This window comes from Kogia breviceps, chromosome 2 (genome assembly GCF_026419965.1).
Source record: "Kogia breviceps isolate mKogBre1 chromosome 2, mKogBre1 haplotype 1, whole genome shotgun sequence".
Lineage (NCBI taxonomy): Eukaryota > Metazoa > Chordata > Mammalia > Artiodactyla > Physeteridae > Kogia > Kogia breviceps.
The window spans coordinates 138,763,803-138,777,745 of NC_081311.1; the positions used below are offsets into that span (position 1 = coordinate 138,763,803).

The 13,943-nt window shown below is 39.3% G+C and overlaps 1 protein-coding gene across 1 annotated transcript in view; it reads right to left on the reverse strand.

Annotated features, from left to right (window-relative positions):
• The window catches only part of ABCB11 (ATP binding cassette subfamily B member 11), an 85,031-nt gene extending 71,666 nt beyond the window's left edge, over positions 1 to 13,365 (reverse strand). Inside the window, exons 1-4 of the mRNA XM_059053947.2 lie at positions 13,272 to 13,365; positions 11,956 to 11,977; positions 8,915 to 8,969; positions 7,910 to 8,148 (exon numbers count right to left, since the gene is read on the reverse strand). Of these exons, the coding sequence (XP_058909930.1) occupies positions 7,910 to 8,148; positions 8,915 to 8,969; positions 11,956 to 11,977; positions 13,272 to 13,347 (392 nt within the window). The 5' untranslated portion in view covers positions 13,348 to 13,365. The remainder of the gene's footprint in view (positions 1 to 7,909; positions 8,149 to 8,914; positions 8,970 to 11,955; positions 11,978 to 13,271) is intronic.
• Between the last annotated feature and the right edge of the window lie 578 nt (positions 13,366 to 13,943).

The window sequence follows — 13,943 nt, forward strand, 5'->3', positions numbered from 1 at the left end:
TTGTGAGTACAGAGGAATTTAAAATAATATATATTGTATGTTTCTATTAAATATGGGTAAGGCGTTTTACCTGTGTAGAATTACAATCAATCCAAATCCCCAAACAGACCTCATGGTATCAATCATAGCAAAGATGCCTACCTCCTTCATTTTCACAGGCAGAGATGCAAGGCTTGTGAAATAATTAATGGGCATTTGTTGGAAGACAGGGGACCCTACCTGGCAGCCCAGAGCTCTGTCCACTGAGGCCCCTTTCACTCATGCTCATCATTAGTGATAGTGCAATCACAGCTAGAGAAATGTTCTAAAAAGCCAGACAAGTGTCTGAAAAGGCACAGGTAGAGAGATGTGTGCTGTAAATCAGGAGGCTTACTGTTACCTGTCCAGCAATCTTAAGCCAGCTTTTCAACTCCTTCCACTCAGAGTAACACTAGGAGAAATGTGTGTCATCTTCCCATAGAGAGAGAAAAACACTTTATTAACCCAGTCTTTGTGCTGACCACAGCCCAGGAATCCTTGCTCCCCAGGACAATTTCTAAAGCTGAAGTCAAAGAACTTGTGGGAAAGCAAGAAAACTACACAGTATTTTCCCATTACAAGTATCACTGCAACATAGGGTTTGGAACTGGCAGGGGCAGGGAGGGGAGAAAAAATGATTCTGAAATCGCTTTCGGGAAATAAGAAATTTTATCATTAAAAAATTAACATATTGGTTGCTGATATACCCGATCCTCAGGGATAAGCTAGATGATGTCCATTTCTTTAGAGAATCAGAAAGTAGCATCTTTAGCCTAGATGCTCTCAGTCTACCAGCTTTCTGCTTTCTATCAGGCCTTCCTTTTGTGACCCAAGCTTGAATTGTTCTCTCCCTCTACTGAACTCAGACCAAGTATTTAAGTATAATTTATTTAATTCAGAATGAACTATTATTCCATGGCAGATTTTATAGCCATCTTGCACTATTATTTAATATTTTTATTGAATATATTTATATTTATATATTCATGTTTCTCTTGCTAGTAAATTGCAAGCTACTTGACAGCAAAGACCAGGTAAGCTGCTTGCCCTCACTCCCGAAGCCTGGTACAATACCTTACACATTAAGTAGGTACTCAATGAATGTTTCTTGATTTTTCCTTCACTTGCAAAATACTAATGAGGAAGGTAAACAACTGCCTTGGTCAACCCCTCTGACAATCTCCAAACCAGCTAACATGTCTGTGTTCACCACATTCCCAGTCTTTCCTGATGATTTAAGGGAACCCCCAGAATGACAAAGATGTAGAAAGTCACAAACTTGTATACAAGTATCCATTATCAGAGGCCTTTACAAAAGCTAAGTATCTTTGTATAGAGTGTATAATGCAGTATTTATGAGTAAAGACTTCTAATGTATAAGTGAGTGCATAATATATGTGCTATTGATACTATGTATAAAATAGATAACTAAGGCTTCCCTGGTGGCGCAGTGGTTAGGAGTCTGCCTGCCGATGCAGGGGACGCGGGTTCGTGCCCCGGTCCGGGAAGATCCCACATGCCGCGGAGCGGCTGGGCCCGTGAGCCATGGCCGCTGAGCCTGCGCGTCCGGAGCCTGTGCTCCGCAACGGGAGAGGCCACAACAGTGAGAGGCCCGCATACCGAAAAAAAAAAAAAAAAAAAGATAACTAATGAGAACCTACTGTATAGCACAGGGAACTCCACTCAATGCTCTGCGGTGACCTAAATGGGAAGGAAATCCTAAAAAGAGGGGATATACGTATACGTATAGCTGATTCACTTTGCTGTACAGTAGAAACTGACACAACATTGTAAAGCAACTATACTCCAATAAAAATTTTTTTAAATAAATAAATGAGTGCATACTCTTGGTTCTCTGTTTGTGAGATAAAATTTGGGTGTCCAAAAACAGAAAACTATGAGCATTTGTCAAAATGTTTTACTTAGATTCCCTGTGGTGCATTTATTCTACAGACACTGTAAGCAGAGGTGAGAGTGCCTGTCGTGAAAAACACAACTGCCAGTCATGAATGAATGTACTCGACTAGCTCTGAGCACTGACCCAGCTGTGGGATTTACTGGAGCAAAGTTCAGGAGCATTACATCACTGTCGGGGGGTGTGGATAGGACATGTGTAGTTTGTGATTGTTTTAACTCCTGAGGCACCCCAGAGATGAATGGTTAACTCACTTCTATTTTATTCTGGGAAGAAGTCATTCGAATCATTAGAGTTTTAAAGAGTACTTGGGAATATTTCTGGGACAACAGAGCAAACCTATCAGAAAAACTGACAGGAAGGAAAAGGGGACGTCAACTTGGTTCCTTTGACTGCACATCAGACTTCATCATCTGCATGGTGGAAAGCTCTTGTGATTATAAAATCCTAGTAAGGATTCTGTAAAGTTTACAGGTGATTTGGACCACAGACTGTCTTTCTTTTCAACAAAAAGAAAAACAAAACAAAACTGATACATGCCTACTTGGATAAAATAAGATTCCCCTGACTCATTTGTTGAAGAGAGAAGAGGGGAGAGAAATGACAATTAGAGGGAAAAGGTAAAAGATATTTTACAACGATATGAGGTCTTTATGACAAGGTGCATTGCCTCACCAGGAGCACTCCTTTCAATGGTTCTGATGCCCTGTAGACCCAGTAGCATTGACACCTTAGAGTGAATATCAGTGTCAACCCTAACTGGCACAAATGTGTCCATATCCTACTTCCAAAATGTTGAAAAGTCCATGTTCATTAATGCATGGAACATTGACCTATGGATAAATGGTTTATCACTGGGTAAAGTTGCTTTATAGAATACCCACACACTAGGGTAGCATATTGCCAGAATGGCTAATGCAATTGTGAGAAATATTACAGAGAGATTATATATGCCCTTTATCTAGTTTTCCCCCAATGATAACATCTTGCAAAACTATAGGACAAAATCACAACCAGGATGTTGACATCGATACAATGAAGAGCAGAATATTCTCATCATTCAAAGATTCCTCTTGTTGCCCTTTGATATATACACATACTTCCATCTTTCTCACATTTCTGGAGGCCAGAAATGGAGGCCAGAAGTCTGAAATCAGCTTCACTGGGTTGAAATTCAGGTGCTGATGGGGTTGTACTTTCTCCAAAGGCTCTAGGGAAGAATTTGTTTCTTCCCTCTTGCAGCTACTGGCATTCCTGAGCTTGGGACATCACTTTGAACTCCTCCTGGATAGTCACCTTGCCTCTCTTTTTCTCTCTATAGTCAAATTTCCCTCCGCCTCTTTTTAATAACTGGCCCTTTAAAAAATACTAGTGATTGCATTTAGGGCCCACCTGGGTAATCCAGTATAATCTCCCCCAACCCAAGATCTTTAAGTTAATCACATCTGCATAGACTCTTTTTTTCCATACAAGGTAACATTTGCAGATTCCAGGGATATCCTGCATATCTTTGGGGGCCATTATTCAGCCTACTGGAGCTACAGTCAAAATATAGATACTGGGGCTTCCCTGGTGGCACAGTGGTTAAGAATCCGCCTGCCAATGCAGGGTACACGGGTTTGAGCCCTGGTCAGGGAAGATCTCACATGCTGCGGAGCAATTTAGCCCATGCGCCACAACTACTGAGCCTGTGCTCTAGAGCCTGCATGCCACAGCTACTGAAGCCCACTGCGCCTAGAGCCCGTGCTCCGTAACAAGAGAAGGCACCGCAATGAGATGCCCGGGCACCGCAACGAAGAGTAGCCCCCCACTCAACACAACTAGAGAAAGCCCGCACGCAGTAATGAAGACCCAACGCAATCAAAAATAAATAAATTAATTAATTTTAAAAAATATAGATACTAATAAGTGTTGGTAAGAATGTGAAGAAATTGGAAACCTCACACGTTAGTGGGAATGTAAAATGGTACAGCCACTTTGAAAAACAGTCTGGATGTTCTGCAAATGGTTAAACATCTATTTATCATATGACCCAGAAATTCCACTCCTAGGTATATACTCAAGAGAATTGAAAATATATGTCCACAGGAAACCTTGTACATAAATGTCCATAGCAGCATCATTTGTAATAACCCAAAAGAGGAAGCAATTCAAATGTCCATCAACTGATTAATGGATAAATCCACTCATTATATCCATGCTATAAATGTATTATATCCATACAATGAAATATTATTCATCAATAAAAAGAAATGAAGTATGATTCATGCTACAACGTGGATGAACCTTGAAAACATTAGGCTAAGTTAAAGAAGCTAGTCACAAAGGACCACATATTATATGATTCCATTTACATGAAATGTCCAAAATAGGCAAATCTATAGAGACAGAAAGTAGATTAGTGGTTGTCTAGGGTTGAGGGGGGATGGGGAATTGGGGAGTGAAATTTAAGGGATATGGGGTAGGGGGGTTGTGTGCTAATAAAAATGTTCTAAAATTGATTGTGGTGATGGATGCACAGCTCTATGAATGTACTAAAAACTATTGAGTTTTATACTTTAAGTGGGTGAATTTTATGGTATGTGAATTGTATCTCAATAAAGATGTTTTTCAAAGTACATTGTCTTACAGTGTCTAACATCAAAATAGTACTTGAGTGCATAAGCTAAATGTACATTGCTAAGAAAATAGACTGAAATCCAAGAGAAAGTACAGACTTAGATTTTTGCATTGATGCATCCATATGTGGGGCAGGTAAGGACACAAACTTCCCAATGGCTGTGGTAGTGACCCTCCAAGGAGCCCTTGATTGTGTTTGTCTCCTGGTATTCATACTCTTGTGTAATCTTCACCAAAATTATACCAGGGCTGGTCTGTGTGACCAACAGAAAATGGCAGAAATGATAGTATGTCACTTCCACAATTAAGTTACAAGACTTTGTGTCTCCATTTGAGTTTCTACACTTTAACTGGATAAAAGACAAGAAAAGTATGGGGCTTCCCTGGTGGTGCAGTGGTTAAGAATCCACCTGCCAATGCAGGGGACACAGGTTCGAGCCCTGGCCTGGGAAGATCTCACATGCCATGGAGCAACTAAGCCTGTGCACCACAACTACTGAGCCTGTGCTCTAGAGTTCATGTGCCACAACTACTGAGCCCACGTGCCTAGAGCCTGTGCTCCACAACAAGAGAAGCCACTGCAATGAGAAACCCACACACCACAACAAAGAGTGGCCCCTGCTCGCTGCAACCAGAGAAAGCCCGTGCACAGCAACAAAGACCCAACACAGCCAAAAAGAAAGAAAGAAAGAAAGAAAAGTAAACTGCATTGTGATATTTCCTTCTTCTTCTTTCATTCTGTTACCTTATTATTTGACTATTCTGAGCAAATAAATTCTGAGAAGCTAATCAGGAGGCCTAACATTCTGTAATCCTTTTTAGCCTTTGGAGCCATTTGGAAGGCTCCAGCCTAAAATTCCATCCAATGGATTACAATTGATATATGGAAACCAATACAATGAAAGAGAAAATCCAGCTCCTACATTATACATGCATGCTTATGTTGATAAAATCATTGAGTTGCCTTGTATAGTACAAGACTAACACACCAATTATAATAGGTGGAGACATTGTACTTTTAATGATATACTTTTTCCAAGAAAGAAGGTTGTGAAAGAGTTGGGTAATTTTGGAGGCATATTTACTACTTACAGGTAAGAAAATGTCCCCTCCCTCTCTTCTGTCCCACCCAAGTCCATTTTCACAGTGATCTTACCACACGAGAGCTAAACATTTATTCAGAAGTGCAACAAACAGTATTCATGTCAATGACCATAATAACTCACGATTAAAATATTTAACTCATCAATGGAGTTCCTGGTAAAGGAAAGGCCTGAGAAAGGTGTGGTCTACACAATCAAATATCTATTTACATGTTTGGTATCATGTGAATTCAGCCAAAGCCAAGGAATTTCTGAAAACCCCTATTTGCTCTGAATTATTTGCTCACCCTCAAGTATAGGACCCAGTAAAAATGAATAAAGTAATGGGTAGCCATGGTGAATTCCTTTCAATGGATGCCAGTGATGCAGATGTTAAAGGCAGATTCATTCTTTAGTTCTTCTAATAAATATTTATGAGCATTTGAGACAAAATATGTCTCAAATTTTGGTCCCTCTAGCATTTATTTCCAATTTTTAAGACATAACAGGATATACTTTCAGGAATTTTCCCTTGAAGAATTTATCTTCATGCATTATTAATTATTGGGGTCAATTTACATCATACATAAGTCTGAATGGATTTTTTTCAAAGGGGGAAAATGGATTACCTTACATTTTGTAGTCATACCACTCTGTAAAAATCAGTTCAATTCTGTTCTCCAACATAAATGAAAGACTTAAAAGACTGTCATTGGGTATTCCCTGGCTGTCCAGTGGTTAGAACTCTGCACTTTCACTGCTGAGGGCTCGGGTTCAATCCCTGGTTGGGGAACTAAGATCCTGCAAGCCACGTGGTACAGACAAAAAAAAAATACTGTCATTGAAGACAGTCTCTCTTTTATGCAAATTGTTCCGAGTGTTACTTCCAAATTTAGAAGAGAAATATACATATTGGAAATTTATTTCTTATGAGTAGGCTTATTATTTGTTAAGGCTAATTCTGCACATTGTATGTTATCCTGTACTTTCCTGTCAAGAGCTAACCAGTTTATAACTACATACTTATTTGCATGGTCATTGATTTCATTATGGTCTCACCAACTAGACCCAAGCTCCACAAGTACAACGACCATGATTCATAAGGTGCCACTGTATCCATGATGCTTACACATTTTCCTGGTACATAATTGGTGTTCCAAAATTTTTGGTTAAATTCGTAAATGAATGAAAGATGCTAACAACAAATAATACTATGGAAAAACATCAGTGATTTAGAAGGGCTTGTCATAATCTGGAATGAAGTCTGTAGAAAAATTTTTAAATGAAGGAGAATAATATAACTTCACTTGGGGGTGACATTCCAAGTGTCTTTCTAGCTAGGATGTGCTCTGCCCTTGATTCTTGAACCTGAGTGTGTTCATACGTGCAAATGAGCTTGTTCTGGCCCTGAGGCAGCATGAGGCAGGCTGCAAAGTACATGCTATGACAGTGAGTCAACTCTGTGTACACTACAGACTCACTGATTACAAGGCAGCCTGTCGGGCTTATCACAGACAGAACAGGAGCATGGTGAGCTCCGGTTAATTCTGCATGGCTGTCTTCTATTCATAGCACCACATCACTCTTCCACAGAAACTCAACTGCTAACTGAGACCAACGGCCCCTATTCCAAGTCCTAGAGCACAGGAATGATGAAATTCCCATTGTAGAGAGAAAGCTGGGGATCAAGTGAGTCATCAGCCATGGCCACAGCAGCTGAGGAACAGAAGGGAGGAGAGAAAGAAAGAAAGAAAGGAAGGAAGGAAGGAAGAGCGAAAGAAAGAAAGAAAGAAAGAGAGAGAGAGAGAGAAAGAAAGAGAGAGAGAAAGAAAGAAAGGAAGGAAGGAAGGAAGAAGGGAGGGAGGGAGGGAGGGAGGAGGGAGGAAACAGGAAAGAGGAAAAAGGAAGTCTTGGATATGAGACATGACAAGGACTCAAGTAAAATTCATGGGTCATCCTCCAACTACATCAAGTATTGGTAGTGTCATCCTCAAGCCTGTGGTCTACAAAGTGGTGGAATTTGGGTGATGTATTTAATGAGCAATTTCCAGTTCTGGAAATTGTCATCTGTTGTTTTTATTAAGCTTTAAAATTCTGGTAGGACAGGAAGAACTTCAGGGCAGAGTAATTTATAGAAATACGGGTAAATTTATGTTTCTTTTTGCTCTGTGTTAGACACCACTCCAGCTCAGTCCATAAGGTTCTCTTCACACATTTTGAATTACAATCTAAGATACAAGCCAAAAAAGTGAAAAGGAAAAAAATAGCAGCTTACCCACAGCGCGTTCCATTTGTCACGTTCTGGTAGACGGAGCCATTGATCCATACTATCGTGTTATTCACACATGCTTTTCCAGGGATCTTGAGTTCTTGTAATTCCATGTCATACTCAATAGAAACATCTGTCATTGCGCCAAAAATCAGTAGCACGCCTGGATAGGCTACTCCATGGAGAAATGCACATAAACTTCCCACAAACATCAGCCAAATGTCAGTCTTTGAAGAAAATCGAAACTTGAAAAACAAAGGATTCAGAGATCATCTATGCGTGAAAAGCAGGAGAGGTAGGAGGACTGTTTAATTTTAGTTACTAGATTCTGATAAATAGTATTCAACACCAAGTCTTAAGGGAATCATCTTAATTGAAAGGTAGAGTTCTCACTAATATTGAAATAAATGGTACATCGATTATCTAAATCATTAGACTCTTACATTGTTAGTTCATGTTATCTCTTTTCTAGTCTCTTAATTCATTCCCTTTATCTCAGGAGCTGACTTTAGTTCTTAGATATTCATTCCCAGCTTAAGGGGGAAACAATCACTGGCACAGATGCTATTGCCATGTAGATATTCTGTGTGGGTTATTCAGCAATTGCATAAATTGGCTCCCAGAACTGATATTGACAATGAAGGTGCCTATTTGTGCCCAGAAATGCCTTCACTCTGCAAATTTGAGAAAAATACCTACACTATGTAATTTCTAAAGACGTCATAAGTATACATGACATGATTACTATGATAATTTTCCTTACTAAAATGATAATTAGGGGCTTAGTGATTATCTTCTAGAACACTTTTATGATCTACCAGATAGAATTTGTGTGTTTAATCAGAAATAAATTTCTAATTGCTATTCAACATGTTATCACATAGACAGTTTATGACTGAAAAAGTGATCATTGTGTTAAAAAACCTGCCAATGTAACTATAACATTTCCTCCGCCACCTGAAGAACTCACAGTGGCAAAACCTGTGCCATAAATCAGCACAGTTTTATTACCAATTGAAAGAAGCCAACTTGACTGCTGCCACCTTTCTTCGTCTTATCTTCTAACCTGAGGAGAAAAATACAGGGGTTTACAGACCGTCCTTTCCAAAACAATGAGAAATTCTCCCTAGATGGTGATTTTATGAGTCATTCTTTATTAAGAAAGAAAGCCCCCACTGGCTGAGAAATTCTTTCCAAAACTGGTATCTTAAAAACTAACCAGGGGGCTTCCCTGGTGGCCCAGTGGTTAAGAATCCGCCACCAATGCAGGAGACACGGGTTCGAGCCCTGGTCTGGGAAGATCCCATATGCCGCAGAGCAACTAAGCCCATGCACCACAACTACTGAGCCTGCGCTCTAGAGCCTGTGAGCCACAACTACTGAGCCCATGTGCCACAACTACTGAGCCTGAACTCTAGAGCCTTCGAGCCACAGCTACTGAAGCCCGCGAGCCGAGACCCCGTGCTCCGCAACAAGAGAAGCCACTGCAATGAGAAGCCCGTGCACTGCAACGAAGACCCAATGCAGCCAAACATAAATAAATAAATTTATTTTAAAAAAACTAAAACAAAAACTAACCAACAATGACCTACTGTATAGCACAGGGAACTCTGCTCAATATTCTGTAATGGCCTAAATGGGAAAATAATTTGAAAAGGAAAAGATACATGTACATGTATAGCTGAATCACTTTGCTGTGAAACTAGCACAGCATTGTTAATAAACTATACTCCAATATAAAATAAAATAATTTTTTTAAACCGGCTATTACTTTCAGATTTACTTCTTCTAGAGATTTCAGTATAGCTGTATCTCTTGTTCAGTAGAGATTCACTGAGGTCTTTCTGAGAGGTGCTAAGAGAAAGTAAAAGTACTCTGTACTCCCTGTTACAGTAGCAAATAACTATTGGACCTCAGCTTTGAACCTCTGCCTCTTTCTACCTACATTTCCTTATAAGTTGAGGAGGTTGGATTATCTGATTTATAGCTTCCTTCTCGCACTTAAAAATTTTACAACTACATTAAATAGTGTTGATATGATAAAAAAATTTTTAAAAACTCCCATACTTCCCATAAACTCTTATTTACTTATTATTTCTTATTCATTTTATTGCTCACAAAATTGTACTCAACCCATCCTTGAACTTTTCAACTCCAGGGATCTCCACTTCACCTGAGTCATCCATTCATGAATACAACCCAGGTCTTGTTTTCACCAGGAACTAGTCTACTCTGTCGGCTCTTTGGGACTGAGCATGCATCTTGTTTTCTCACTTCTTTCCTCCTTCTATACCTATTTGTCATCTCAGTTGAGACCCGCAGTCCTTTAAACTCTCCATTTACTTACAATCACTAAACACCATCAAGGTGTTGCTTCCTTACTCAGGCATCCTAGGTCACACTGCTGGCCATTTGGACCACACTTTCACCATCATCCTCAATCCTTTTCCCCAAATCCATCCTTGGAAACCCCATCTCTGCATTCAGCCAGCTGTTCCCCCTTCTCCTCCTGAAGCCAGGCTGCTGGGCCTGCTAGAGACAACCTCTCCACCATCTGAAAGGTGCTGCGCATTCTGTGCTTAGCATTTGGCTGCCCTAAGCTTCCCTTCCAGCTCAGAGTAGAATCACAGATCCTTGCTGACATATCCACAGCCCTCCATGGTCTGGTCAGTCGACTCTCTGACCTTGTTTTCTCCTACTTCACTCCAATTTTCACCACCCGAGCCACCTGGCCTCTTTGCTGACTTTTATCCATGGCAAATTTGTTCTTACCTCTGGGTGTTTGCCCTTGCTACTTCCTCTCCCAAAACTGCTCTTTCTTCGGATATTTGCATGGCCAACTCCCTCACCTCCATCATACCTTCTCTCCAAAGTCACCTTCTCAATGGAGCCTTTCATGGCCAAAGTCTTTAAAATTTCAACTCTCCCCTACATCATTTCAAATCTCCATTTCCATCTTTACTTGTTTCTTCTTAGAAAGGGAGTGATAAGTTATCACTAGCTCCCATGCTATATATTTTATTTATTTATAGTGTTTATTATGTATCCCTCACTAAGGGAGGGAGCTCGTCAAGGGCAGATGAGTTCCTCAAGGACAGAGATTTTTGCCTACTTTGTTCTTTTCTATATCCTCAGCACCTAAGCCCAGCAGGTCCTCAATTAATATTTGTGAAATGAATGAATGAATGAATGAGTATGGTCTCCAGCCTCAGCTCAACCCACAGTACTGTAGTTCATCTCTCTACAGATTGTTCCCATTCCCCTCAGCAGCTTTATCAAATTTTCACTATCACCTTCTCATCCTACGTTACCACACTTATCAGGAGAAAGATTCATATCCTCTAAAAACCAAAGCACTCACTCAGCTTTCCTGCTCATCCTCATTGCAGCTCATTCATCTGCATCCATGCCCTTTTCCATCTCTTTCCCACCCAGTGAGAAAGAATGGTTCTTCTGTGCCCAGCTGACCCTATACCATTCCAAGTCCAAAGCTAATGTTCCCACAACTACCACCTCCTTCTGCCATGAAGTACTTAAAATGTCTTAAATACCTTCAACCTCTCCCTTTCCACCACCTCTATTTAGAAACTTAGCTGGTACCTCCTTGTTTTCTAAATTAGACTCCTTTAATCCTGCCCTCATGCCAAGTATGATTAAGTGGCATTTGTTTTATGAGAGAATTTAAACTCTTAAAGATAAACATCTAATAATTACATTTTAGGTTTCTACTATTTGCTTTTGGGAAGAATTGGGCTTTCTTCTCTGTGCCCATGAAATCATACTTGTCCAATTTTTCCTCTGCTCATTTAGATCAGAAATTCTGTGGTGTTCCTGGACATACAGGGGAGATTTGGACCTAATCCAGAAGGAATATTCCCAAAGGTTTTTGAAATCAAATTATAGTAATGTTTTAAAGAGAAAAAGAATGGATTATATATACCATTTTGTAGGCAGTGCAATGTGTGTAAAAATATTGCTTCTGCTTTGTGCCTTTTATGGGAATATTAGGAAATTATTTTGAAGATGTGATGCATTGTTGAGTAGTCACTTACTTTGATTTCTTATCATTGTCATCTGTCAGGATAAAAACAATACATAAAGCAATTAATAATAATGGCAAAATGAAACATAGTCATTAACAATTTTGCTCTGGAAAAACATTTCTATAATTACTTTTATTCATGAAACAATGCAAAATAATTATTTGCTTTTTCATCTCTCTCTCTCTCTCTCTCTCTCTCTCTCTCTCCATTTCTCTATATTATAGAAGACATTTTTTCACATTCAGGACTGCTTCCTTGACTACATTTCTTGACTTTTCTCCAGAAAATGAAATCTTTTTACCTTCTGGATGTCAACTAAAGACCAATATTTCTAAATTAGCTAAAGAAAGTCTGATATTTTGAACTACCAAATAAAATGAATATTTATTTCTTGTTTGGTTCTTTATAAATATCAGAATTTGTCTACTTAAAATGCGGATCACAAATCAACTAAACGATAAGATATCGTTGACACCCCATGCCATTAGAAGCCATAGGATTGAGCCACGTACTATTTTCCCCAGCATAGGTCAGAGCAGATGGAGGCGAGGAGGTGAAAGTGGGAGCTCAGGGTCCTGAGTGTAGGGAAACCACAAGCGAAGGAACCCGAGGTGCTAATGCCAACCACTGCCATAGGACAGCATATCCTGGTTCCTCTGGCATTTAAATTTCATGTCATTTCATTTCATTAAGAGAAAAGAGGCATTACAGTGTAGATAGAGATTAACCTCTTAAATTTGGGAATCAGAACCAGATTAGGATTATGGCTCCATTAATTATTAGTCACACGATCTTTGCCAAGTTTTCAAAAATGTATCCAACTCTCTGTTTCCTCTTCTATAAAATGTAAAATCATAGGATTTTTTTTTTTAATAATAGTTTAGAATCATCTGCCCTCACTATATACACCATGTACTAGTGCTGCACACATTACCTCACTCTGGCCAGCTGAGCCTTTGCACTGTTCCTCTCAGGGAGCCGCACTCACTAAACATTTACTGCTATAATCAATTATAACAATATACGAGTAAAGGTAATAATAATAGCCAGTGCTACAACAACCTTTCTCTACCCAGGGAAGAGATATTTATAGGTGAGATGCTTTCACTCACCCAGGATTTGTGCATTCTTACCTAGCACTCTCAGCCATTCCATTAGATGGATTCTAGGGAGAAACACCTAGAGTATGTTAGAAGTCCATCCAGTATAACAGTTCTACTTATTGCCATTGATTTTTCTCTTCTCCTTAAACCTTCACTAGCTCGTTCTACTTTTGTTCTCACCTCTCTTTGTACACTAGACAGTAAGAGAAAAAGGCCACTTACATGATCTGTCTGACTCAAAACCATGATTGTCCTCTCCAGATTTCTTCATGCTGAGAAGAATTACCGAGTCAGACATGGTAATTGCAGTCCACAGCCAACAACGCTAGAAAAGAAAATAAAAGAATCATTGCGATTATTATTTATTTTCTCTTCCTTAATCAAAGTAGCCAAGTGAAAGAATAATTTGGTTCAAGAAATTATCTTCATTAACAATCTCAGACAAAAGTAGATTTTTTTAAATTGGTTAACCCCATGAAAGAGTCTAATTATTAGGAAAGATAAACCCAAACCATTGATTATGATTTTCTCTGGTTGGTGGATGGATAGTTGTTTTTTATTTATTTGTTCTTTCTGCTTATCTGTGCTTGCTTGTTTGACTGATTGATTTTTTTTTAATGAGTAAAAATAAAAACCACTAGAAGGGCACAGCCAACTGGCGACATTCTTGGGTCAGTAGAGCTGAACAACAACACCCAAATACTGGTGGGTAGGTTTCAGTACTCCTTTGTAAATGCAGCCCCTAGATCCAGACTATGGAAAGTCCAGCATGGACCAGGAGAACTGCTACCTAATTCATTTTATAACACAAGTATAATCTTGACATAAAACAAATAAAAATGTTATATGAAAAAATATAATTATAATTATTTTTGAAAATAGAGTTTAGAATGC